Here is a 24,793-nt window from a genome sequence, read left to right as displayed (position 1 = left end):
TCATCACAAAATATTAGGTCATCTTTAGAAAAATTTGACTTCCTTTAAAGGAAGAAAAAGTATTTTGAAAGTGTTGATACAATCTTTTTTTTAAAAAAAAAACTTTTGTTTTATAGCATGGTTGCACAATTTTCTCTGCGCTTGTAGTTGGGTTGCTCTTCAAAAGTGTATATGATCAAACAAGTAAACTAAAACTAAAGTTAATTAAATACAGTTGAAATTATTCTTTTTCCCTACTGCATTTAACACTTTCCTCCTTCAGTCACATACAAAGTTACAACTTGGTCAATAACTTTTGGATTTGCTTAAGGAGTGGTTGGATTGCCCAATTTATAAGGTTTACTCTTTGGTGGAACACCACTTAAACATTTACTCTGCTCGTTTTTGCTACAGTACTTCAGTGCGAATGTCATCAAAGGTTCTAATCGGCTCTCCTCCCTTAATTCACGGGTTTCTTTATTTATATTTCTAGAACTCTTAGAAATGGCAGAAGGAACCAGATTCGAATCTCTGCCTCTCAACCAAATGCACGCAGAAATAGGGCTCAATCCTTGAACCGAAGGAGAAGAACCTCGGGTTTTTTTTTTTTTTTTTACTTGTATCTTGGACATTAAACTTTCGAGATGTCTTACACAAATAAAATATATTAAAATATAATATTTATTTGTGTATCAGTGCATAGAATATATTAATAAAAATTATTAAAAAAAAAAACTTTCGAGATGTCTTGAGCGTCGATCCTCTCTGCTTAGTGCAAGAGTAAGGAAGAGAGAAATAATCCCACCGCTTTCCTACAAATCCCTTGCGTTCCTCACCACGGATCTCACTCAAAAGCAGCCAGCCAACCAGCCAGCCGACCTACAACTCCGAGGAACATAGACAGCCCAGAAGGAAAACTCGCCCTCCCTCCTCGCTGAACAGATGAAATACTTCAGATGTCACATGTCTTATAAGGGGAAGGCCACGGGGGGCGCGCTCTCAAAACAACCTATAGGAGCTGCCGCAAGTTGCGATTGACACTCGAGAGATGCAATGGGGGGTCCCGGTAGCCCTGGAAAGTGAACTTTGGGCAACTCTGTTTAGCCAATGAGGTCACTCAGGAGGCAGGGCCGAGTACTGTCTCCTGCTCCCTTCCCTCCCTCCTCGGGGTGTGCAAAGCTTAGATTGCGGTCTGGCCGAGGGATCTGCCTTCTTCGCTCTCGGTCTGTGCCGCTGCTGTGCCTGTGGGTAGCTGTTCCTCGGCAGGGAGCTTTCGATCCCAGCAGCACACCGAAGAAGAGGAGGAGGGAAGGGCGGGAGAAGAAGCCGCGTCGGCGACAGCAGCTTCAGAAGCAAGCGCGAAGCAAGGACAGCAGCCACGCAGGGATGGATCACTATGACTCCCAGCAGACCAATGACTATATGCACCCGGAGGAAGACTGGGACAGGGATCTCCTCTTGGATCCAGCCTGGGAGAAGCAGCAGAGAAAGGTAAATTAGCATTTGAATTTTATTTTATTTTTGCTTTCGGCCCGGGCGGGGCGGGGAAGACACCTTGCCAGAGGCTGCTGGAGAACTCTTTCCGAAGAGCGTGGCTTGGGAACCGAGCGAGCGAGCGAGCGCACATGCCTCCCGGCCGTCTCTTTCCCAATGCCCGCCTTTTCCCACGGAGCCTGTGGATTCGGCTGCTGATTGTGCAGGTTGTTTGGAGGAAGCCCCGAACCTCCTGGCGTGGACCTGGCGTTGGAAATCCGCGTTTCCACCGCGTAGCTACCGTTATTTTAGCGTTTTCTAGTGGTGGGGAACGAGAAGCGGGTGGTGGCCACTTGGGGAAATATTTGTATCCCCGGGAGATCTGCTCTTCCCCACCCCTTACCTCCGAAGGTGAGGCCAGGCGTGGGGGAGAGCGCTAACGACAACGACCGATTCCCCCCCCCCCCTGTTTCTGCGGGGTGGAGAGAAAGGTAAATCGCAGAGCCTGGACTGAAGTTAGGAGGCTGACTCGCTACAATATAAGGGGCGACCATTATTTTGAAGAATAAAGCGCGGCTGTGCGATCGAGATTACCTCTTGCAAAACCTGCATCATCTTTTTTTTTTCCCAAATTCAAAGAAAAAAAAAAGCCTTTTAAACATTCTTATTCCTAAAGGCAAAAAAAAAAGAAAAGAAAAGAAGCAGCATGAGGCTTGCTGGAGAACGGAGCGGAGGTGACGTGCGAGGGGGAGGCGGAGTGCCGTGCGGGGAGATGTTGCTGAAATAATTCGATCTATCAGGAAATCGGAGTGGGTGGGTGGGTGGGGGGAAGGTCAGTGGAAGCCTTTGCCGGCCCGACGCCAGCGGTAGCTCTGAAGTTGCTTTCCTTTCTACTGAAGCAACAGATGTTTCCCTTGCTTAACGTCGGGAGACTTGACTGGCAGGCTCTGCTGGCCCCTCCGGCGTTTCGCAAGGCAACCGATAAAAGCCACTTTCCCGGAGGGGGCTGTTGGAAGAGGGAAGTGGCTGCCGTTCACGCTGCAGCTCTCCGGAGTCGTGTTGAGGCTGGGCTCTTTGCATACAGAAGCCAGAAAAGGGCGCAACTAACGCTTGTCCTTGCCACAAAGTGTCATTGAAACGGCAATACTTTTCCCCCCACCCACCCCCTCCAATACATTGGGCGATTTAAAGAGATCGATGTAAAAAGCAGGCAGAAGGAGATAAAGAAAAAGTAGAGTTTGTTAGCGAGTCACTTCTCCCCCTCCTCCGCCTTCCTCCTTAAAACCCCTGGGAATACAGCTCTTCTCCCGGTCCCCCCTTAGGAATTTGATCTCTAAGGTCTCGCCTGGGTACATCCATGTGAGCAAGGATGCCCAGGGCTGACAGATGGATGGGCCCCGGTTTGGCGAGGTCGAGGGAGCACCCATGCTCGCCCTGCCCTAGAGATAGCCCTTCACCAGCGGGATCAGTTTTGAATGGTGCGGTTTAGGGCTGGGCTTGTGCAAAACTCATGTCCAAAAATGGTAACATTCGTCCCATTTTTAAATTTAAGGAGGCGGAGGAGGGAGGGAGGGAGGTTAGGAGGCTGCTTTCTTCTTTTTCCTCCCCCTCCCCCCCATCCCCAATAACCAAAGACATCCTGTATTAGCTCACTCTGGAATCCTAAGCTCTTAAACACTTCCCTTTAGTCATTTGTCAGTGAAGTGCAATTAGAAGAGGGGGAGGGGGAGGGGGGAGAAATTTGACAAAGTTGCCTCCTAGCCATGTGGCACATCGAGGTCAGCCTTTTTCTGTCAGACTTGAGTTTTGTACCCCTTTTTATCATATAAGAGAAGTTAGGTGGGGAGAGGGGGGGCGGCTTCGGAATGAAAGGAATACCTTATACCACTATTTTAAAAGAAAGCTTTCATTACAAGGAGCTCTGAATGGAGGTGGAAAAGTCCTGCTTGAAAAACATAGTAATTAAAGAATAGTCTGTTATTCCCCTTGTCTAATGATAAAAGGGAGGAGAGGTAATTTTAAATGATGTGTTTTCAGTGGAAGCCAAGATAAGTAAAAACTCTCCTCAGCTGGATCTGCCTCCTAGCTTGACAAAGCTCCACAGACACAAATGAAAGCAGAGGAATAAATCCCTAAGAACACAGTATTTATGGTGAAAAAGGTTTGAAATGTAGGAGTTTAAAAGGACAACAAAGAGAAGATTGGAAATTTAATTTCTTATTCATGCGGCAAGAATGTTAAACTGCAGATCCAGACAGTTATCTAGCAATCATAAAGAGCTATTTTTGTATGCCAATTAGTAAACTATAAGTAAAATGAGAAATTCTGTAGGTCATGTTCCCATAAGAAAAAGAATTTGTCTTTCATTGTCACATATATAATTTTATTTTGTTTAATAGATAACAACACTTATCTTCCAAATGGAATTTCCAAAAAAACTCCCAGTATTTAATAATAAACTTTCAAAGATAATTTTAAAAATACTCTTTAAAAATAAGAGATTGAAGATTAAAACAGTTTCTAAGGTGACAGAGCTTCATTCATCACTCTTAATGGGGAGATAAGCTTATATATTGAAAAATATTGCACAAATAACCAGAAGAGGTCTGTAGTCCTACATCTAAAAATAAATGCTTATCTTGTTCAGCAAAGATTTTGGTATTATTTTGGAAAACCCATGATAGAAAGTTACTTAAATTTGTTTCTGTCTTTCTTTCCCTAACATTTGAGGTAGGTATTTCCCTAAATGTTTCAAATAACTTGCATATACTTCTAATGTCTAGAATTATACTATACTATACTATCAATAAAGGAGAATATTTGTAGTTTAGGGTTGATATGAGGGGTTCTTGGTGCTCCCTGAGCTTGCTTGTTTTCTTACAGATGTTTCATTACCCTAACTAGGTAACATCATCAGTGCTAGTCTATCAGCACTAATAATGTTACCTAGTTTGGGTAATGCAAGGTCTGCAAGAAAATCAGCAAACTCGGAGAACATTAAGGACCTCCTATGCTATGCTAATCTATATTAATCTATACTAATCTAAGCTATACTTATATCATACTATATTGTTGGGGACAATTCTAATATTTGTAAACTGCTCGGAATGCTGTAAAGCACTTTGGGGCGGTATATAACTCAAAGTGCTGTTGCTATGCCGATATTCTCTGTAAATCTCACCCTCCTCTCAAAACTTCAGCCATACATTGGAAATCTCCTAACCATTTTTGTGGGGAGGGGAGAGGAGCAGCTCCTTATGGTCTCATACTGATGTTTGTATGGTGACTTTGAGATAGCAGCTGATTAACATAGAATAGAAATAGTGGAGAGAGATGTAAGAAGAGAGTGAATAGCCTAAGCTAGGTAGGTACTCAAGGAAGAAATGAGAGGAATGGTGCGACTGGGAAGGAGTCAAAGGAGATAAATGTTTGGGAGCAGAGTTGATTTTTGTGCATTTGAGCCCTTGCACTAATTTCAAAGGTCTAGGTATAGCAATAAGTGATTGTATTCGTGTCCTAGGTGATCTTTATTTTTCTTTAGTAAAATATAGATTTTCTTTTATCTACTTTCAGCTAATATCCTTTGGCTCTATTTGTACAATCCAGTCAGCCATTAACTCAATCAAACCTCCATATTGGTCATTCTAAGAGCATAAACTCATGCTAAAAGGAACACAAGTCACCCTTTATCCAATTTCTCCAGGACATATATAACATCCTTGCAAATCTTTCTGATGTGATTGGCCCCTTTCTAGTTGGTCAGGCAGGTAGCAGAGTTGCAGAAAGAAAGGGAGGTGGGAGGGGGGGAAGCAGAAGGAAAAACTGGCTGTGTTCCAAGCCCAATTTACACTTTCAACATCATCTCAGTCTGGCTGCTGTTCTTGATGTCATGCTTGCTTCCAGCAACATCTGTTTCCTCAATCTCTACCAACATCAATTCTCTCCCTCAACACGGCCACTGAAGACAAGCTACAAGCATGGTAAAGCTTCTCGGCTCCCATCTGCTTTGGTCCTCACCCAAATCACCCCTTATCAGCCCCCCCCCCAGGAAAACAAGCTCTTGAAAGAATCAGTCTCCAAATACATTTTGGAGCCAAGTAACAAGGGGGAAGACATAGTTACTTTGAAATATTGCAGACAAGTAGATTCCCACACACTCAGAAACCTCTTAAAAGCTTAGGTAAGAAAGCTTTTGATTACTAGAAAGGAAGTCAGCATTCCCAACCTTCAATCCCCATTGAGAGCAGAAGATATTTTTGGTGAGAGAAGGAAAGGGAACAAGAGAAACACATAAGTTGTCTATCATCCATGATGCCCAGGAAAATTTGATAGGCCTTGTAAAATACATGGGAGTAAATACCACATAAATACTTTTACAACATAGCATTGTTCACAGCATAGTTTATAGAGAGCTCATAGTATGTGGACAAAGAGAACAATGGTGGGTTTCATTTTTTTTCTACCGGTTCTGTGGGTGTGGCTTGGTGGGCATGGCATGGCTTGGTGGGTGTGGCAGGGGAAGGACTCTGTAAAATCTCCATTCCCTCCCCAATCGAGGGGAAGGTTACTGCAAAATCCCCATTTCCTCCCCATCAGCTTGGACTTGGGAGGCAGAGAATAGATGGGGCGGGGCCGGTCAGAGGTGGTTTTTACCGATTCTCCAAACTACTCAAAATTTCCGCTACCAGTTCTCCAGAACTGGTCAGAACCTGCTGAAACCCACCTCTGAAACAGAAGCACAATTTCTCATTTGGAATCATTGCAGGAAGAGTGTCTATAAGCAACTTGACAACAACTTGTGTGCACGCACATGCACATGTGTGCTTACATATAAGATGTGAATTAGTCATCCGATCAGTCTTAGGCATACTCAGTCAATCGCTGCCAGAATTTGAGCAGTGAATTGTATAATAGTATATCTGGATTTTCCAGCCCCTTTATAAACTCAACTCTTTTTCTTCAAAGATTAAGTAGGTCTATGTAGGCACAGCTCATAATGGGAGAACATAACCAAAGCACAACTCTGCTTAGCTTCATAACTAATCACCCTGATGGTCAACTGTATAATGTGAACATAATCTTTGCATATAGAATGCCTTCAATTAGAAATTAGGACTATTCTAGTTTACTCCTTAGATCTGTATTGCACTATTTCTTTGAAAGCTCAAGGTGATGTACATAAGGCCTCTCCTAATTTTATCCCAGCCACAGACTTGTGAGGTAGGTGAGACAGGCAGCGATTGGCCCAAAGTCACCTTGTGAATTCTTCTTGAGTAGAGAGATTTGAAACTTTGTGCTGTTCTGTATTGCTGTCCCCATAAAATTAAGGCAGAATGAAACAAGATGATCTGTAGTATTGGTAGTCTTGAGCTTAGGACCACAATTGAGCCTAATATTTCTATTGCTAAGCAAGGCAGTTCCTGAGTTGCGCCTCATTTTATTTTTTCGCCACAGTTGTTAAGTGAATCACTGCAGTTGTTAAATGAGTCATGCGGATGTTAAGTGAATCTTATTTCCTCCATTGACTTTGCTTGTTGGAAGCCAGCTGGGAAGTTTACAAATGATGATAACATAATCCCAGGACAGTGCAGCTGTCATAAATACATGTCAGTTGCCAAGCACCCAAATTTTGATCAAGTGACCATGAAGATGCAGCAGTGGTGATAAGTATGAAAAACGGTCATAAGTTACTTTTTTTCAGTGATGCTGTAACTTTGAATGGTCACTAAATGAATGGCTGTTAAATCAAGGACTATCAATATTACATTTTCAAGTGCATTTCTCATCTCAACCTTTATTTTTAAATGGCTTTATATGTTTCAGTAGATGATTCTAAAGGCAGCTAACAAAAGAGAAGAAAATTAATATTTTGCATTGTAATATAATGCAAATAGTATAATAAAAGCAGCAAAACCAAAGTATGTATTGAAGTAAATTATTGGTTAAAGTTCAGCAAGTAAATTCATACCTGGTACTGAATAGGTATGCATAGGAATAATAAGCATGAGCATCAGCAGAATATGGAAAGACTCCGCCTCTAAGTATAAACCTAACTTTGGTCACACCTGCCTTCTTTCTAAAGCATTTACAGTGAGATCTCCCTTACAGACTGAGCAGGATGAAATAAACACAATGACTCTTTATTGTTATTATGCAGTTGTAAGTTATAACTGAAAATGTCACTCCTTCACATCTGAAGAAGATTATTTTATAGCAAGCAAACTTGTTGCCTCTCACTGTACTGGGTGGAATCAATTAAACTCTTCTGTTGATGAAACTGCATGTCTTGGCAGAATTAGGAATGAGCTTTGTCTTTTCCATACCACAGGTCTGCTTTACTCTGCATCTCCTTTACTCTACATATTGGGGATTCAGAAAGCCAAATGAGAAGATGAAAATGGTGGACACCTAACTTCACATATTTCCGCTTGGATCATCTTTAGGGGCTGGTCGTTCTCTTTCAACCTAAGCTACCTGCATCACATAGTTGTAGAAGGGAGAACATGCATGGCAACTTGTGCTTCTGGATGAGACAGAAGATAGGCATGTACTAAGTGTTAATCAGTTTGAGGACGAGAGGCAAGAACCCTGCCCCATGAATAGAGTCTGCCTTTCAGCATCACATTCAATTCACTATTTGTTCAGCACTTTTATCCCCAGAGATTTAATTTATCAGTATGTCCTGAGACATCCCATAGCTTTGCATTTCAACAGGTTGGGACATAATTTTGGAATCCTTGGTTTTTCAGCATGCAAACAATCCTACATTTATGGCTTCCCACCTATTATTGAGTTAATTGTTTGCTTCCTGTTCCCAGAATATGCAGACAGAAGGTAACCAAATTTTATTGTCTGTTGAAAGTCCTTTGCAAGTAGTGAAAATAATGAACTTTAGAGATGTAATTGTTTTTCTCTGAAAAACAATCCCTGCTCTCTCTTTCCCCCCCTCTCCCCCCCTCTTTCCCCCCTCCCTATTCCCCCCATAGTTACATTGAAAATGGCTGCCTAGCATTATGTAGGATACTGGATATGGGGGATCTATAACATTTTCAAGGAGTTGGTCAAGTTGAGTTCCTGGAAAACTATTATTTTTTTTCACATCAGCAATATTTGCATGAGGAACTATGTATATTAAATCTTTAAAAAGCTTCTCTTGTTAAGATTTAAGGGAAAGAAGGGGAAATGATAAGGCCTGGTTTTGACTTTTGTACAGCCTTCTGTTTCTTACAGGAGGCTTGTTTTATGGGATTAATGTGCTTTCTTTTTAAATTCCAAAATATTTTGCATGTTTCTGAGCTGAGCTGCTTGATCTTATTAGGGTAAACAGCAAAGTTTCTTTCCCAGTGTGCTGGAATATTACAACTTTCATATTTCCCACAGGCAGATTGTGCTGGGTAGGAATTCTGAGAGTTGTTGTTCAACGTATTAGACGCTGCCACGATGCTAAAATACCCCTTGCAGGGTTTTAATAGGGTAATTGCTGTCTGTTGTGCTGTGAGGTTCGGAAGAAGATAAACTCATTTATGGTTTGGCTAAACATGGGTAATGTAATCCATACAACAAAAATAATTAGCCCTTTTCATTAAGATAATATATGCAACCTCCCAAGTTGTCCTCTACACCAGCTTGCATATTCTTGACTGTGTGGGTCCCTTGAGAAATCATTTGATTGAAGTGGTTACATTAGTCTGAGCAGAAAGAAATCCATTAGTTCAAAACTGTTAATGCTAATTCTGTGCTCCTGCAATCCTTGTGGATCTGTTTGTGCATAAATACATATTGTACCCACCAGTTTTTATATTAATCGATAATTTTAAAGAAAAACACTCTTACTCTCACAGGCCAGCTTAAAATCAGAGTATGTTATTACAGGTAGTCCTTGACTTATGGCCACAATTGAGCCCAAACTTTATGCTGCTAAGTGAGACATTTGTTAAGTGAGTTTTGCCCCATTTTACGACTTTTCTTGCCATCTTTATTAACTGAATCACTGCAGTTGTTAAATTAGTCACACTGTTGTTAAGTAAATTTGGCTTCCCCATTGATTTTGCTTGTCAGAAGGTCGCAAAAGGGGATCACATAACCATGGGACACTGCAGCCGTCATAAATATGAACCAGTTGCCAAGTGACTGAATTTTGATCACATGACCATGGGGATGCTGCAATGGTCATAAATATGAAAAATGGTCATAAGTCACCTTTTTCAGTGCCATTGTAACTTTGAACCATCACTAAATGAACTGTTGTAAGTCGAGGACTACCTGTAATGTTTTTTTTAAAGGAAGGAGTAGAAGGAATGCATACACGACACATATATTGTAAAAAGGAGGCAAAGAATATAGGGTTTTATAATTGATAGTTTCCTACCTATTTGCCTTAAAAGAAGGACACCAGACTACATCAAGACATAAACAAGATCGTAGTGGCCACAGAATATGCCGCGGATGCATCTCTAAATTCCGCAAAATTTGCCTCTAGGGCTCTTGCCTCAACCGACACGGCGAGAAGGCTGTTTTGGCTGCGCCCCTGGAAAGCCGACCTTAAGGTAAAATGGAAGCTGGCCGCAGCCCCATATAAAGCACCAGACCTTTTCGGGGCGGCCTTAGATCCAGTCCTGTTCGAGGACAAGGACAATAAGAAGGTACTCCCATTCGTTTACCGTTGCCAGGAGCGCAGGTATACACCTTATCCTCACCAGCAGCCCTTTCGTCCCATCTCAGGGTCTAGAGCGCCCCCATCTCAGCACTCCCATTTTCAGAGCGGTGATCGACAACAGGACAGATGCCAGTTTCGAGACCGCGGTCGGAACCAGCAGTCCAAGCGACCCTTTTGTAGGGTTGGTTTCAAAACCGCCAGGAGGGGGAAGTGACGCCAGAACCACGGGCCCCATTGGCGGGAGACTCCACCTTTTCCACCTGCAATGGGCCCAGTCAACATCGGACTTATGGGAAAGCGCACAACCTCATCAGGTCTCTCCATCGAATTCTCAGGACTTCCCCCCCCCGTCGTTTCTTGCGCTGCCCGGTCCCGCACTCCAAGGAGATCAGCCTCCTGATGTCACAAGAGATTGCACATCTCCTGGAAATCAGGGCCATAGAACTGGTACCACCAGGTCAACAGGGGTCTGGTTTCTACTCAATCCTCTTCCTTGTACCCAAGAACTCCGGAGGTTGGAGGGGCATATTAAACCTAAAACAACTGAATCGGGCAGTCCAATACCACAGCTTCAAAATGCACTCCCTCCTGAGCTCAGGGCGATCAGATTGGCATTAATCCAGTTTCAAGCCGAGGTACAAGGCCAGCACATATTGATCCTGATGGACAACATCTCAGCCAAGGCACATGTGAACAGAGAGGGGGGCACCAGATCTCGTGCACTGATGTTCGAGTCCAAGACCCTGTTCGCTTAGGCGGAGAGACACTTCTCGATCAGGGCAGATCACATCTTGGGTTCGACCAACGTCAGGGCGGACTGGCTCAGTCGAGAACTGATAGATCCAACTCCACCCCCGCCTATTTCGGAAACTCTGCGCTTGGTTCGGGACTCTGGAGGTAGATCTGTTCACGACTCCGACCAATGCCCAGCTACCGCGCTTCATGTCTCGCTACCCAACACCACAGGCAGAGGACCACGATGCCTAAGATGCAGGTGGCCCAGCGGCCTGTTATACGCTTTTCCACCAATTCCACTCCTACCACGTTTCATTCAGAAGTTACTGGCCGAGAATGCCGACTTACTGCTAGTGGCTCCCAACTGGCCACGAAGAATGTGGTATGCCGACCTTGTAGCTCTATCCGTAAACCAACCATGGCTGATTCCATCACACCAGGTAGTACTACGCCAGGGGGCGGTCAGTCATCCAGAGCCACAGTTGCTTCAATTGGCCGTCTGGCATTTGAGAGGGTCATCTTAAAAAAGGGCAGGTTGTTGGATGGGGTCGTCAGCACCATCCAGGCGGCCAGACAACCTTCTACAGCTCGCATATATGAGGCCTCATGGCAGGCATTCTGTCGCTGGTGCTCCCGAAATCATGTGGATCCTACGGCAGCGGAGGTTGAAGACATCCTCGAATTCCTGCAGACTGGACTGGACAACGGACTGGCCCCCGCTATCCTGAGACATCAGACAGCGGCCTTATCTATGGTCATATCGTGTGCACCTTACCAGTCACTGTCTCAGCACCCACTTATCAAGGGGTTTCTGCATGGGGCTAGAAACCTACGCCCACCCACAGTACACCGTTATCTGTCATGGGATCTTCCGTTTGTGTTGCGAGCTTTGATGTCCCCTCCATTTGAACCTTTAGGATCAGTCACTTTCAAGTTCTTATCCTTTAAAGTAACATTTCTCCTGGCCATTACCTCAGCTAGGAGAGTCTCAGAACTGGCGGCTCTCTCTGTGCGAAAGGATCAGTGCATCTTCAGAGACACTATGGTAATCCTGCGCTCGGACCCATCCTTCATTCCTAAAGTGAATTCCTGGTTTCACCGTGCCCAGGAGCTCATCTTGCCGGATTTCTGCCCGTCTCCGCGCAACCACAGGGAGAAGCAATGGCACACCCTCGATGTTCGTTGCGCTCTTCACCATTATATTTGTAGAACTGCGTCCTTCCGCTGTTCGGAAGCACTCCTAATATCGTTCAACCCAGCCTCCATGGGCCTGAAGATTTCGGCTTCCACGGTTAGCAGATGGATTAAGGCCTGTATCGCCTTGCCATATGACTTGAACTCTAGACCATTGACCGGCAGGATTCTACCACATTCCACCCGTAGTGCAGCCACTACGGCGGCCTGGGCAACACAGGCATCAGTGGCCGATATTTGCAGAGCGGCGACTTGGTCATCATTGTCACCGTTCGTTTGGTGACTACAAAATTGACTCTTATCATTCGGCAGAAGCGTCCTTTGGCCGCAGGGTCCTCCAAAGGATCCTGACTGAGGAGGACACCGGAGGCAGTCAGCTTCCCGCCCATGGGGTTTGAGCTTGGGTATAGCCCATTCATGGATAGTGGGAGCAGCGCACAGGAAAATGGACGTTGTCTTACCTGAACATCCCTTTTCTGGGCGCTGTGTACACTATCCATACCCTCCCCTGTTTGTTCTTTCTTGGCTTCCTGCCTGGTTATTATGCTTAGTTTTTGACATTGGTTCTTAATAAAGTTATTGTTCTTTACCTGGTAATTGTGATTTGATACGCCTTCGTTTCAGACTGGGGATCATGGGATTGGGGGTGTGGCATGGTAGCAGGAAAGGGAAATTCAGCTCTCACTCAGTTATTGCCAAAGGCTGAAGGATTTAACCCATTCATGGATAGTGTACGCAGCGCCCAGAAAAGGGACGTTCAGGTAAGACAATGTCCATTTTAATATCTACCACAAAAAATTAAAAATTACCACTAATCTTGAAAAACAATAAACCAATAAACTTTAAATGGCAGCAGTTCATACAACAGTTACATTTAAAGTGGTGCTTTCTCATTCAATGTTAAAATTCTCTGAAAAAATCTCCATTTTAACTCATTTCTGGAAGGTCAACAAAGTTGGGGCTAATCTAATTTCCAAGGAGAGTCTATTCCATAACATTGGGATAGTATGGAGAAATGTCTCCTCTTGACCTGCATCCCCTAATCTCACTTACCTTATTGTCCTTATTCATGCATTATGTTCAAATGGGGCTCCCTAGCTTTTTTGGACTGGTAGGTACTTTAGACATTTTGACATTGAAAGATGTTGGAAGTGTATTTATAAGATAGTAACTATGCCTGCACTGCCTACACCACTGTGCTAGCCAATTCAAATGGCTTTCTAACACCAATTTATCTTCACTTTTTTTAAGCATTTCCAAACAGTACTCAGCAAACACCACCCACTATTTTTCTTTTAATTGTTAAGAATTAGTTAATTAAAAATCTGTAGAGGCCTGTATGAAATTCCTAGAACTAAAGAATGGAACTTGCAGCATGTCCTGTTTAATTTTATTTATGCTTGGAATGATACTTTACAAGATGGGTGGGGCAGACAAATGCTGAGAGAGGCAGTATACTGGGGATCCAAAGCTAAACCATAATTCATGTTTGCTGGTCAAAAAGATTGCATTCACATATCACAGTAAGCCTGAAGCAAGCAATCCATGAAGTGTATGTTAATGCCTAACCCAATTTTCCATTTGCAACATTCAGAGAACCCCTAAAGTGTATCGAATCAAATTCTGGGTTCTTAAAACAATATTTGCAATTTGTGGGGATGAAATACTAGATGGGAAACTTTTGCTTTAGGAGATGAACAATTTAAGTCATTATTTTTTTCTTTAAAAACCCAAATAAATTTAGCTACCTGCTTGGGTATATTATTGGTCACATTTCTTATATCCCTTAAAGTCCAAAAAGAAAAAAATGCAATCTTCTACTGCATATAAACTTTATACCCTTGCACTGAGCCAAAACCAAGCAGAAATGTTGTTTGTATATAAAACCTAACTTGTGTGGAGATGGAATGCATAACTCGGGCAAGTCTTGAGTCATTGTAACTTATGATACAATGCCTCAGGTAGTATACTATGGAGAAACTCTGAATATTACAACTGCCAAGCAAATAATTGCCGTTTAATTTTTGTTTGCAGTCAGAACATTGTTTTGCTCAATTTGTGTAAACTTATGCCTGTGAGATGGGGGGCAGGGTGGAAAATGGATGGGATGAGGTCCTTCAAACAGCATCCAAATGCCTTTTACCTCTTGGAACAACTCCCCAGTGTGTAAATATTGCCAGTACACTTTTAAAATAACCTCTAACTGTTGACTCACTCAAGATGTTTTCATGAGTTCCCTTTCAACACATCTGCATCCTTTGGTGTTCAGTACAAGTTACTCTCTATTTCCTCCCCTCTCTTTTTTTTTCAGAGAAGTAGATAAACGGGTAAACAAATTGCTACAGAAACCATAAATCTTCACTAAGATACCATATGGTTCTTATTTAAAATATAAATGCCTGAGCAGCTTCCCAGCTGCTACCTTGCAAACAAGTCCTAAAAAGCCACAGCAGTTAAGAATGGTGAGATGCCTCCTTTGGTATCTAGTCACTTCTGCAGATGCTGAGAAACTGACTCTTTTCTCCGGGAGGTGTAAAAGGATGTTCAAAAGACAAGTGGTGGAAGTCAAATGTGTTCATTTTGTAGTTTTTTATTTCTAGAACAAGCTGCTTGTTAAGTGATGGTTATGTATTTTAACCAGTTTCTTACTTGCTAACACACACTAGATGGTTTTTTTCATAAGTAGGAAGCATATTTCCAAACCATTCTCTGTATTCCCCATATATATTTCGCATTTTGTAATAATATCTCTTGGGAGGCAGAATCAATTTCTCTTCGATCGACAGTCTCTGCACATCCTGGTTGCTAAAGACATCACGAAATTGACTGAATGTGAAAATTAGTTTCAGTGATGGGGAGAGCAGGAGTGTTAGTTGGGTTCCATTTCTAAACAACTTCCCTCACTTGTCATCCACCACCTAGCAAGCTGCTCTTGAAATGTCCTGCTTCTGATTTTCTCAGAGGCACCTGAGACAGGTATGGGATACACAGTAGTAGACAAGTTGGAGCCTGGAGCTTAGAGACAAGTTAGCACCTGGCTTAAGCAGCAACTAAACCCAGTTATCACTTCTTTATCATGTGATAAAATTCTTTACATTGCACCAGATATTTCTTTACAGAGCTTTCCCATCCTAGGTAGTAATAATTTCCCAATTTCCTTCCCCAATTCAGCTGCAGATATTGCCCAAAAAAAGCTACTTCCCCCCCAATCAGCCCCATTTTTCATATGCTGTTTCAGATTTTTCTTCATTGGTAGTATCTCAGTATAAAACACAATGTTCTGCAACAAAATTTACAAAATAATAGGAGGCAGTAGTAGATACCTTTCAGAAGTGTCAACATCAAGGAATTTTGATGTATCAGCCTGCCTCCACTCTGCTCTTCATACTAATGCAATAAGTATGCTGGTGTGCAAACAGTATTCAGATTTAGTTGATACTGGCACTTGGAGAGTGAAAATTTATAATCTCTTCTGATGTACTGGCAGGTACTGTAATATGTAATATGACCTTTTAAGGAGCAGCTAATATCTTGTACTAGCTTTCTTTTTCCAGTCCTAGTTTAAAATTTAGACAAAACTTCTAGCATTCCCTGTCTTAGTGGCAAACAGCCTTTTTGATTAGGAATTCTGATACTATTGTCCAGGTTGTTTGGAAAATGTAAGGAGAAGAAATCCATCGGGCTATGGTTTCTTTTTTACTTAATCTTTTGAACTTTCTCAGCATGGTGATGCTGTGAGTTGTGTGATTGGCATATACAGGCATTCCTCAATTTATGACCACAATTGTGCCCCAAATTTCTTTTACTTATCGAGACAGTTCTTAAGTGAGTTTTGCTCCATTTTATGACTTTTCTTGCCATAGAAAGTGGGTCACTTTGTTAAGTGAATCACTGAAGTTATTCAATTAGTAACATAGTTAAGTGAATCTGGCTTGGCCGCTGATTGGGTTTGTCAGAAAGTTGGCTTGTCAGAAAGTTGAAAAAGGTGATCATATGGCCCTGGAGCACTGAAATTGTAATAAATACATGTCAGTTGCCAAGGGCCTGAATTTTGATCACATGACTCTGGGAATGCTGCAACAGTTGTACGTGTGAACGATTGACATAAGTCAATTTTTTCAGTGCCATTGTAACTTTGAATGCTCACTAAATATATGGCTGTACATTGAGGACTACCTTTAGAGTACCCTTACTGTTGTAAGTAGATTGATCAGTGATAATGGTATAGGAAATTGCATATGTTAGCTGAGATTTCATTTGTTTATATCTGTATGATGATCAGAAGGATGATTAGAATTCTGAATGAGGTTCTCTTCCCTGCCTCAAAAAGTTTGGTGGCTTGTAGCAGCTATTGAAAATGAACTACAGGTAGCTCAACTTACAAGCACATTTAAGCCCAGAATTTATATTGCTAAGTGAGAAACTTGTTAAGTGAGTTTTGCCCCATTTTACAACTTTTGTTGCCACAATTGTTATTATTTATTATTTATTTATTTATTTATTAATTTGTTAAGTGAATCTGATTTTCCCATTGACTTTGCTTGTCAGAAGGTTGCAAAAAGTGTTCACATGACCCCGGGACACTGCAACCATCATAAATATGAACCAGCTGTCAATTATCCAAATGTAAATCATGTGCCCATGGGGATGCTGCAACAGTCATAAGTGTGAAAAACAGTCATAAGTCACTTTTTTCAGTTCTGTTGTAATTTTAAATGGTCACTAAATGGACTGTTGTAAGTTGAAAACTACCCGTATTGAAAAGGAAATACACAAGTTATTGACGCAGGAATATAGATTTATATTAAAGGTAAAGCAAGGTTCAACATTCATTGCTATTGCATATTCATTTGCAGTCCAGAACAGTATTTTGCCATAGCATTATCCGAAGGGCATTTTTGATACAATAAAACATTTTTGTGACTCTAATCTTAATCTTCATCCTTGCCTTTTCTTTTTTAAATGCAATCTAATGATTTTTGGGATATGCCCAAAATCCATATCCATGGATTTCTGTCTATTAAATTACCTTGACATATTGTCCTAGTTTGTTCCATTCCATTTAGAGCAATTCATTCATGTTATCTGGAAAATTTGAATAGTTGCTTCTGATCACAATGGTAAATTTCCTGATAAGGAATTCAATGTAGTACAAGATAATCTAGTACTTAAGCCCTCTTGTTACCTGAAAGATTTTCATACAGGAGATCAATTTAAATGTGACATTTACTTCCCAGTTGCTAATTTGCATAAGCATTATTGTGGTGCAGTTCTTCTCAGTTGCTCCCTTGCTGAAAACATCTTTGCTTAGAGATATGCACTTGATAAATTGGTCCTGTCTTTGAGTCTCCCTAAGGTAAAGTGACACCATTTAGATAATGTGCATAAAATAGGAATTTCTATTTCTGCAGAATAAATTAAACTATAAATTTACCCAACAAGCTAGGTCCACAAAACATACTAAAACTTAACCACTAAATAAATTTACACCTTGTGCAAATGGTGCTACTGCTAAGTCTTTAGTTGATCAAGATAAGTGTGCGGTGTAAATAGGACCTCTTATCAACACAGCACATTGATGTAGGCATTCCTCTGTTTTTATACCACAGATAGATGGGCTTTTTATTTGGTTAATGAGTGTCTCTTGGAGATGATCTTTTAGAAATTTTTAACTCACTGATTAAGAAATTAATGATTTCCCCTCTAAGCTCGAAGATACTGTTTTTAATAAAATTCTGTGTAATGAACCACTAAAACTGCTTTCAGGGATTTGATCAAACCTGGAGAATCTGGTTTGATTCAAACAATCTGTAAATCTGAGGCAAGCCACAAAACTTTGATATGAAAACGTGGGTTAGAAAGGATGAGGGGTTATATGAGCTGAAAAGTATTCAAGTATATTGGCTGGACTTCCTGGGAACTAGGAAATCTGGAGGGCACTAGGTTGGAAAAGTCTGGGCTAAAATGGGAAGTTGTGAAAAGCGGGGAGGGAAAGCCGAAATTTGGGTGTTGAAGCAACAAAAGTTTGCCAACTGAATGATGCTGCAACTGCAAATATGAAGACTGTTAGCAAAGAGAGGATACTGTATTCTTGTTTGTAGTTCCTTTTTTGTATATTTTAATTGAGCAAGGGGAAAGCACTTTGGGACTAACCTTGCTTATTAGCCAATGATGTCACATTTTCTCTTTCTGTATATATTAATTACTCTGTTGTGGCACTGTTGCTGCTAACTACGATGGTTCTCTTTTGCCCCCTTTATTGTGTTCTGCAAAAAACTAGGTGGGATGTTGCTTTGAAAAAAGAATTTAATAGCCTTACATATATATTTTTTCTAGTCACATTCCACTTCATTTCTGAATGCACTGGAGTAGATGTGGAGTGTATAATGGCAGATGTCACTTTTTGTTTTAGCTGAGACTTATCATGACTTTGCATATATGCCAGAAAATGTTACTAACTTGCCTATTATAGTCATGCAGGAAATGTTGGCTTGGAAAAAAGCAGAGAGGGAAGTGCCTATTTTCTTACTCTTCAAAAACTGCTGCCTGTCAGAAAAGGTTCTTGTTATCGGTTTGGATGTAAAAAAAAAAAAAGAATACATGTCACCAGAAAGTAACTAGAAAATATTCAACTAGGTTTTAAGGCCCTGCAGCAGTTTATTTTGAGGGGACTAATTAGTTCTTTGATTGTTTTTTAAGACCATACAAAAAGGTTTCATGTTTGACTGTAAGAGGTTTTCTGACAAATCACCTAGATCAGTGATGGCTAACCTTTTTGCCATTGCGTGCCAAAAGCAGGGGGAGCGGGGGGTGTCAGACGCATGCGTGCCCACACCCATAATTCAATGCCCCCCCACATCCCCCCCACATGCATGTGCAACCCCCCCATGCTCCCCCCTCTTTTGGCACGCGACGGCAAAAAGGTTACCAGTAGGCTCGTTTTTCGCCCTCCCTAGACTCCAGAGGCTTTCTTGGGCAGGGCGAAAACGGCCTCCCTTACCCCCCTGGAGGCCCATTTCCTGACTTCCGGTGGGCCCAGAAGGCCCGAAAATTAGCTGGCCGGCGCACAGATGCACGCTGGAGCTGAGCTACAGGAACACTCACGTGCCCACAGATATGGCTCCGCATGCCATAGGTTCGCTATCACGGACCTAGATACTGCAACAATGAGATGTTACAATTTTGCATGATATTTCTATAATATGCAGGAGACTTGACATAGATGGCACCCATTGCAATTTGGTATGTCATTAACACCTGGCAGCACCTTAGTCAGTCGTGGATGATTTCAAAGAAAGCTAAACAAGGTTTGACCTTGTTAACATATAGATGGAAAACCCCAGGAATGCCCAGGTCTGTAAGGGAGTTAGGAAAGTTAAAAAAAATGCTGGGAGAAGTAATAATTAATCAGTTCTGTATTTCTACCAAGAAAATATATGGATAGGTAGTAATTGGAAATCAAGGTCAGGTTTACTTTGGATGCAACAGTTGACAATGAAAGTTCTACATTCTAATTTTTTTTTTAATTTTAAAAACAAACTATTCAATATAAAAAGATAACAATTGTACAAAACATTCTTAACTCTAAAAAAATACAATTCTAAATTACATACATACTAAAACTAACAAACAGGATTATCTATCTATAATATTTAAACATGTGAATATATATATACATTAACCTTAATTTCTTTTTTCTTTTTTTTATTGAAAAAGTTTTATTAGAAAAAAAAACACAGTTTTCCCACAACCCACCCAACCCCCCCTCCCCCTGCCCGACTTCCCAGAGCAGAACACAAGGTATTTCTATTGACTTTTAACAATAAACTAAATTGCTTAACTATCCATTAAACTAACACCCTCTAAAAAATAATTCTTAACCCCCCATAGATAAAATCCTGCTTCTTGGATATAATACTTCTAATATCACTCATGTAGCGCTTATACAATTAAAAATTCATTCATAAGCTATTTGATATTTTTTAGTCTGGTACTTATTTTGAATATAATCAATCCATCTTCTCCAGTCCTGTATATATCTTTCTTGTGTATGATCCTTCAAATATGCTGAAATTTTAGCCATTTCAGCTAAATTAGTTACTTTCAATATCCAAGCATCAATAGTAGGCAAAAAGTCCTTCTTCCAATGTCGTGCTATCAACAATCTTGCTGCTGTTATTAAGTTCAGAATCAGTTTAGTCTCTACAACTGTACAGTCCGTAGTTATACCCAGTAGAAACAAGTGCGGAGTAAATTTCAATCTTTTTTTTTAAATATTCTGCATCACCCACCAAACCTTTATCCAAAATGCTTTGATTTTTTTACAAGTCCACCATATATGATAATAAGTTGCATCATTACAGTCACATTTCCAACATTTAGCTTGCACATTAGGATACATACATGATAGTTTTTTGGGATCTAAGTGCCATCTATAAAACATTTTATAAAAGTTTTCTCTTAAATTTTGTGCTTGTGTAAATTTCACATTTCTAATCCAAATCTTTTCCCAAGTCTCCATCATCACTGGCTCTTGAAAATTTTGTGCCCATTTAATCATGCAATCTTTAACCAGTTCCGTCTCAGAGTCTATTTCCAATAAGGCATTATACAACCTTTTGATATGCATTTGTTTTTGATCTCTAATTTATTTTACCAAATTTTCCTCATTTTGCACAAAGCCAGTTTTTTGATCTTCCTTCCATCTAGCTTGAAGCTGACCATACTGAAACCATGTGTAAATTATACCTTCTTCTCTCAATGTATCTAAAGATTTCAAATATAATACCCCCCTTTCCATAACAAGAAGCTCTTTATAAGTAATCACCTCCTGTTTTTGTTCTGTACTTATATTTTCTATTGCATGTCTAGGATTTGCCCATACAGGTATCTTATAATTTAACTTGTACTGATATTTTTTCCAAACCCTCAACAAAGCATTTCTAAGTATATGAGCCTTAAATACTTTATCCACTTTTTTGTCATATAACAAATAGGCATGCCATCCATATAGTAAATCATAACCTTCCAGATTCAACATTCTCCCCTCAGTTAAGTTAAACCAATCACTAATTTGTGATAAGACTGCTGCTTCATAATATAATCTTAAATTAGGCATTTTAAGACCCCCCCTTTCACGTGTATCTTGTATAATTTTCATCTTTATTCTGGGTTTTTTCCCAGCCCAAATAAAAGTATTAACACCTTTCTGCCATTCTCTCAAATTTTCATCTTTCTTAAGCACTGGTATCATTTGGAACAAGAATAAAAATCTGGGTAACACATTCATTTTAATTGCTGCAATTCTTCCCAATAAAGACAGCTGTAATTTTCTCCAATTCTCCATATCCTTCTGTAGCTTGTGCCAGAGATCTTCATAGTTATTTTTGTATAATTTTGTATTTGAAGCTGCTATATACACTCCTAAATATTTAACCTTTTTAACTATCTCAAACCCCGTTATTCTTCCTAGTTCGTCTTTTTCAAGTACAGACATGTTTTTGGTTATCATCTTTGTCTTATATGAGTTGACTTTAAATCCTGATACTTTCCCATATTGATAACCTTAATTTCTTAATGATGGTGTATATTTGTTACCTTTAATTTCTTACTATATTTGACTTTAGAAAAGTTCTATATTCTAATGCTTCTGTCATTGGGAGAATGTCGCCTTATTGGTTGTTTATTGATTATTCAGCATGACAATTGCTTCAGCTATGTTTTATGTATAGTTAACACAGGATTCTTGCTGAACGGATAAAGGAGGATAATTTCAAATCAGTTAAAAGTTGATCGACTGGTTGTAGTTTAACATGGAAGTGAAGATTTATAGCTGCCAAAACAGAACATCTTTTTTTTCTTTCTCTTCTCTTCTCCCCCCACCCCTTCTCTTGTTTTATTCATGTTCTGGTGCGGTCTCCACAGTTCAGCCCTTCTTTGAATCAAGGTCTTTAAGAGATGCTAGTGAGCCCTGAATAACCACCGATTACACGGTTTGGGAATGCTTGGAGTTGCATCCTGAACTCATCTGGATAGCATCTACTCAATCTCCCTATCTCACCATCAATTCCCAGCAAGTTTTCCTTCTTTCCTAGCCTTTTCCCATTAGCATTATTGTTAAAAAAACCCAAAACTGTCCTGGCTGCTATATGTGATGGAAGACGGAACTGTTTCCTATGGAATAAATTTATTAGGAGACTGCTGATTGCAGAGGGTATAGCCTTATACCGTATGCACAAAAAATGTCAGAAATGTACTTAATTGGCTATAAAGCAGGTTAACAGCACAGGAAACTGGCTATGTTTCTTCCTTTGCGCCTACTTGGATGCAGCCTATCATGAGGATGTGGCTGGGCTGTCTGTTTCCTGTTCTTCAACTGCTGAAGGGTGGCACAGAGCCAATCATACTCAGCATGGTATGAAGCCAGCGCTGACATCACACTGCTGGCAAAGTTGAGGGTGACTCCTTCTCCTTTTCCTTCCCTTGCCGTTTTCTAGAAATAGGATTTTCAACAACTGCACTTCAGTACAGCAGTAAGAGAAAATTCTCAGTATTGCTGAAGTAAAGCCTTCCACAAATGTTACAGAATCAGGATTAATACCCAATATGCCCTGTTTGTTGGAGACCTTACCCATATTGCTGAGCACATTGTAAGCTGCCCTGAGTCTTCGGAGAAGGGCGGCATATAAATCAAATTAAAAAAAAAAATGATGTTAGTCTCCTACAGATACCCAAGGAAAACTTTTGCACACATGTTGGCTTTTATAGGAACCAAGATCCCGAGGAGCCAGGAGAGCTTTTGTCTTGCAGGTATCCTCTTTGAATGCCTGCCTGCCTATCTGCACAGGTGGATCATTCGAGTAATATTGGCATGTGGCGAATGTTCCTGATACAGCTGGTCCTCGACTTACAACCACAACTTGAGCCCAAAATTTATGTCACTAAGTGAAACATTTGTTAAGTGAATTTTGTCCCATTTTACGACCTTTCTTGCCACAGTTGTTCCGTGAATCACTGCAGTTGTTAAGTTAGTAACACAATTGTTAAGTGAATCTGGCTTGCCCATTGACTTTGCTTGTCAGAAGGTCACAAAAGGTGTGACCACAAAAGGTGGTGACCCTGGGACACAGCAACCAACATAAACTTGAATCAGTTGCCAAGTGTCCAAATTTTGATCACATGACAGAGGTTGTAAAAGTGTGAAAAATGCTCATAAGTCACTTTTTTCACTGCCGTTGTAACTTCAAACAGTCACTAAATGAACTATTGTAAATTGAGGACTATCTTGTATTTGTACTACCTTAACAAAGCATATACTTATTATATTGCAATGTAGATAATTATAGCTTTTTATTGTATATAATGTTTAAAATGTTTCAATATAAAGCTATCTACTATGACATCTACATTTGGGCAGTTTAGACATTATTGACTTTACTTGAAAGTTCTTGCATATTATAAGCAAACTTTCTCCTAAGAGTCTTACTTATTTTTATATGACCCTCTAATATTGACTGCTGTCTAGGAAAGACTAGCATCTGCCTGAGTATAATAAAGCTACCAAACTTGTACCAGACTGACAACTTGGGGTTCTAACCTAGACAGCAACAAAGTCCACAAATGTTGAGCAGCTGCTTCCGTGTAGGGATTTATCCTCACATTGCCTCTCATGAATTTGAGAGTGCTGCTGTGGTTTTCCCATCTCTTTGAAAAAGATTTCAAAACTACTCCAAAATCAAGATAGTTGTCATAGCAGCGTGATCAGAACACGGACTCACTTTTTTGACTGTTTCCAGCAAATACCACTGAAAAGGCAGACAAGGAAGATTAAGCCAGGAATCCATACTTACATAAGCCAAACTATCATTTTAATATTTCTTGAAAGTGTTATTTGAAAAAGGGAAGAAAATCATAATTGCATACAAATGCGGAAACTGCTGGTGCCTTTCTGAAAAGTTGCAGCGTTGATGTTTGAATGGTTGTATTAAAGCTGTCAGTCTTGGATGTCGGACTGCATTTCACGGCACAATTTAATGTGTATGCTCTTTTAATGTGTACTTTTTGCCCACTAAAAACTATGAAAATTCACACATACATATATAAAAGGTGCTTTTTTTCCCCTTTTCCATTCAGTTGGAGTCTGCCTAGACAAGTCCCTGCAGTTTGCTTGACAAAGTTTTTCCGGAGAGGTTTGCCATTGTCCACTTCCTAGGGCTAAGAGAAAGTGATTAGCTCAAGGTTACCCAGCTGGCTTTGTGCCTTAGGCAGAACTAAAATTCATAGTCTCCCAATTTCTAGCCTAATGCCTTAACCACGACACCAAACTGGATCTCTGTAAAGTGCTTATCCCCTTTCAAAATATGGGAAATTAATTTACAGCTTGCTGTATAAATTGGGAGCACATTTCTCTGTTTCTCACAGAGTTAGAGGAGAGAAAACTTACTCAACATGTGATGAGTAATCATATTATCAACATTGCATTAACTTAATTTTAATTTTAATTAAATATGAAAATTAAATCAAAATTTAGTTTTGCTTTATGCAATCACTTCTGCTCTCTACCCTACTTATCTTTTAAGTGCCATTTCCAATACACCATTCAAAGTGTAGCACAGCCCTTGGCACAAGCTAATTCTACACTGTGCCTTAGTTTGTGAAACACTCTCATGATCTATGGCCAATAGTAGCACCATATCCACTTTACAGTTCGGCAAAAGATAGAAGTGGTTTATTGCTGGGTTAGCTCACATTCAGTAT

General features: G+C 40.5%; 1 protein-coding gene across 6 annotated transcripts in view; it reads left to right on the top strand.

Annotated features, from left to right (window-relative positions):
• The first annotated feature begins 1,213 nt into the window (after positions 1-1,213).
• ACTN1 (actinin alpha 1) overlaps positions 1,214-24,793 on the top strand; it is a 123,023-nt gene continuing 99,443 nt past the window's right edge. For all 6 annotated transcript variants that reach the window (XM_070938593.1, XM_070938576.1, XM_070938602.1 and 3 more), the window contains exon 1: positions 1,214-1,470. In XM_070938593.1, coding sequence (XP_070794694.1) covers positions 1,366-1,470 — 105 coding nt within the window. In that variant the 5' untranslated portion in view covers positions 1,214-1,365. The remainder of the gene's footprint in view (positions 1,471-24,793) is intronic.

Source organism: Pituophis catenifer, unplaced genomic scaffold (assembly GCF_029215685.1).
Source record: "Pituophis catenifer annectens isolate HBS135680 unplaced genomic scaffold, rPitCat1.0.hap2 SCAF_1, whole genome shotgun sequence".
Taxonomy (NCBI): Eukaryota; Metazoa; Chordata; class Lepidosauria; order Squamata; family Colubridae; genus Pituophis; species Pituophis catenifer.
This window is presented reverse-complemented; position numbering and strand designations above follow the sequence as displayed.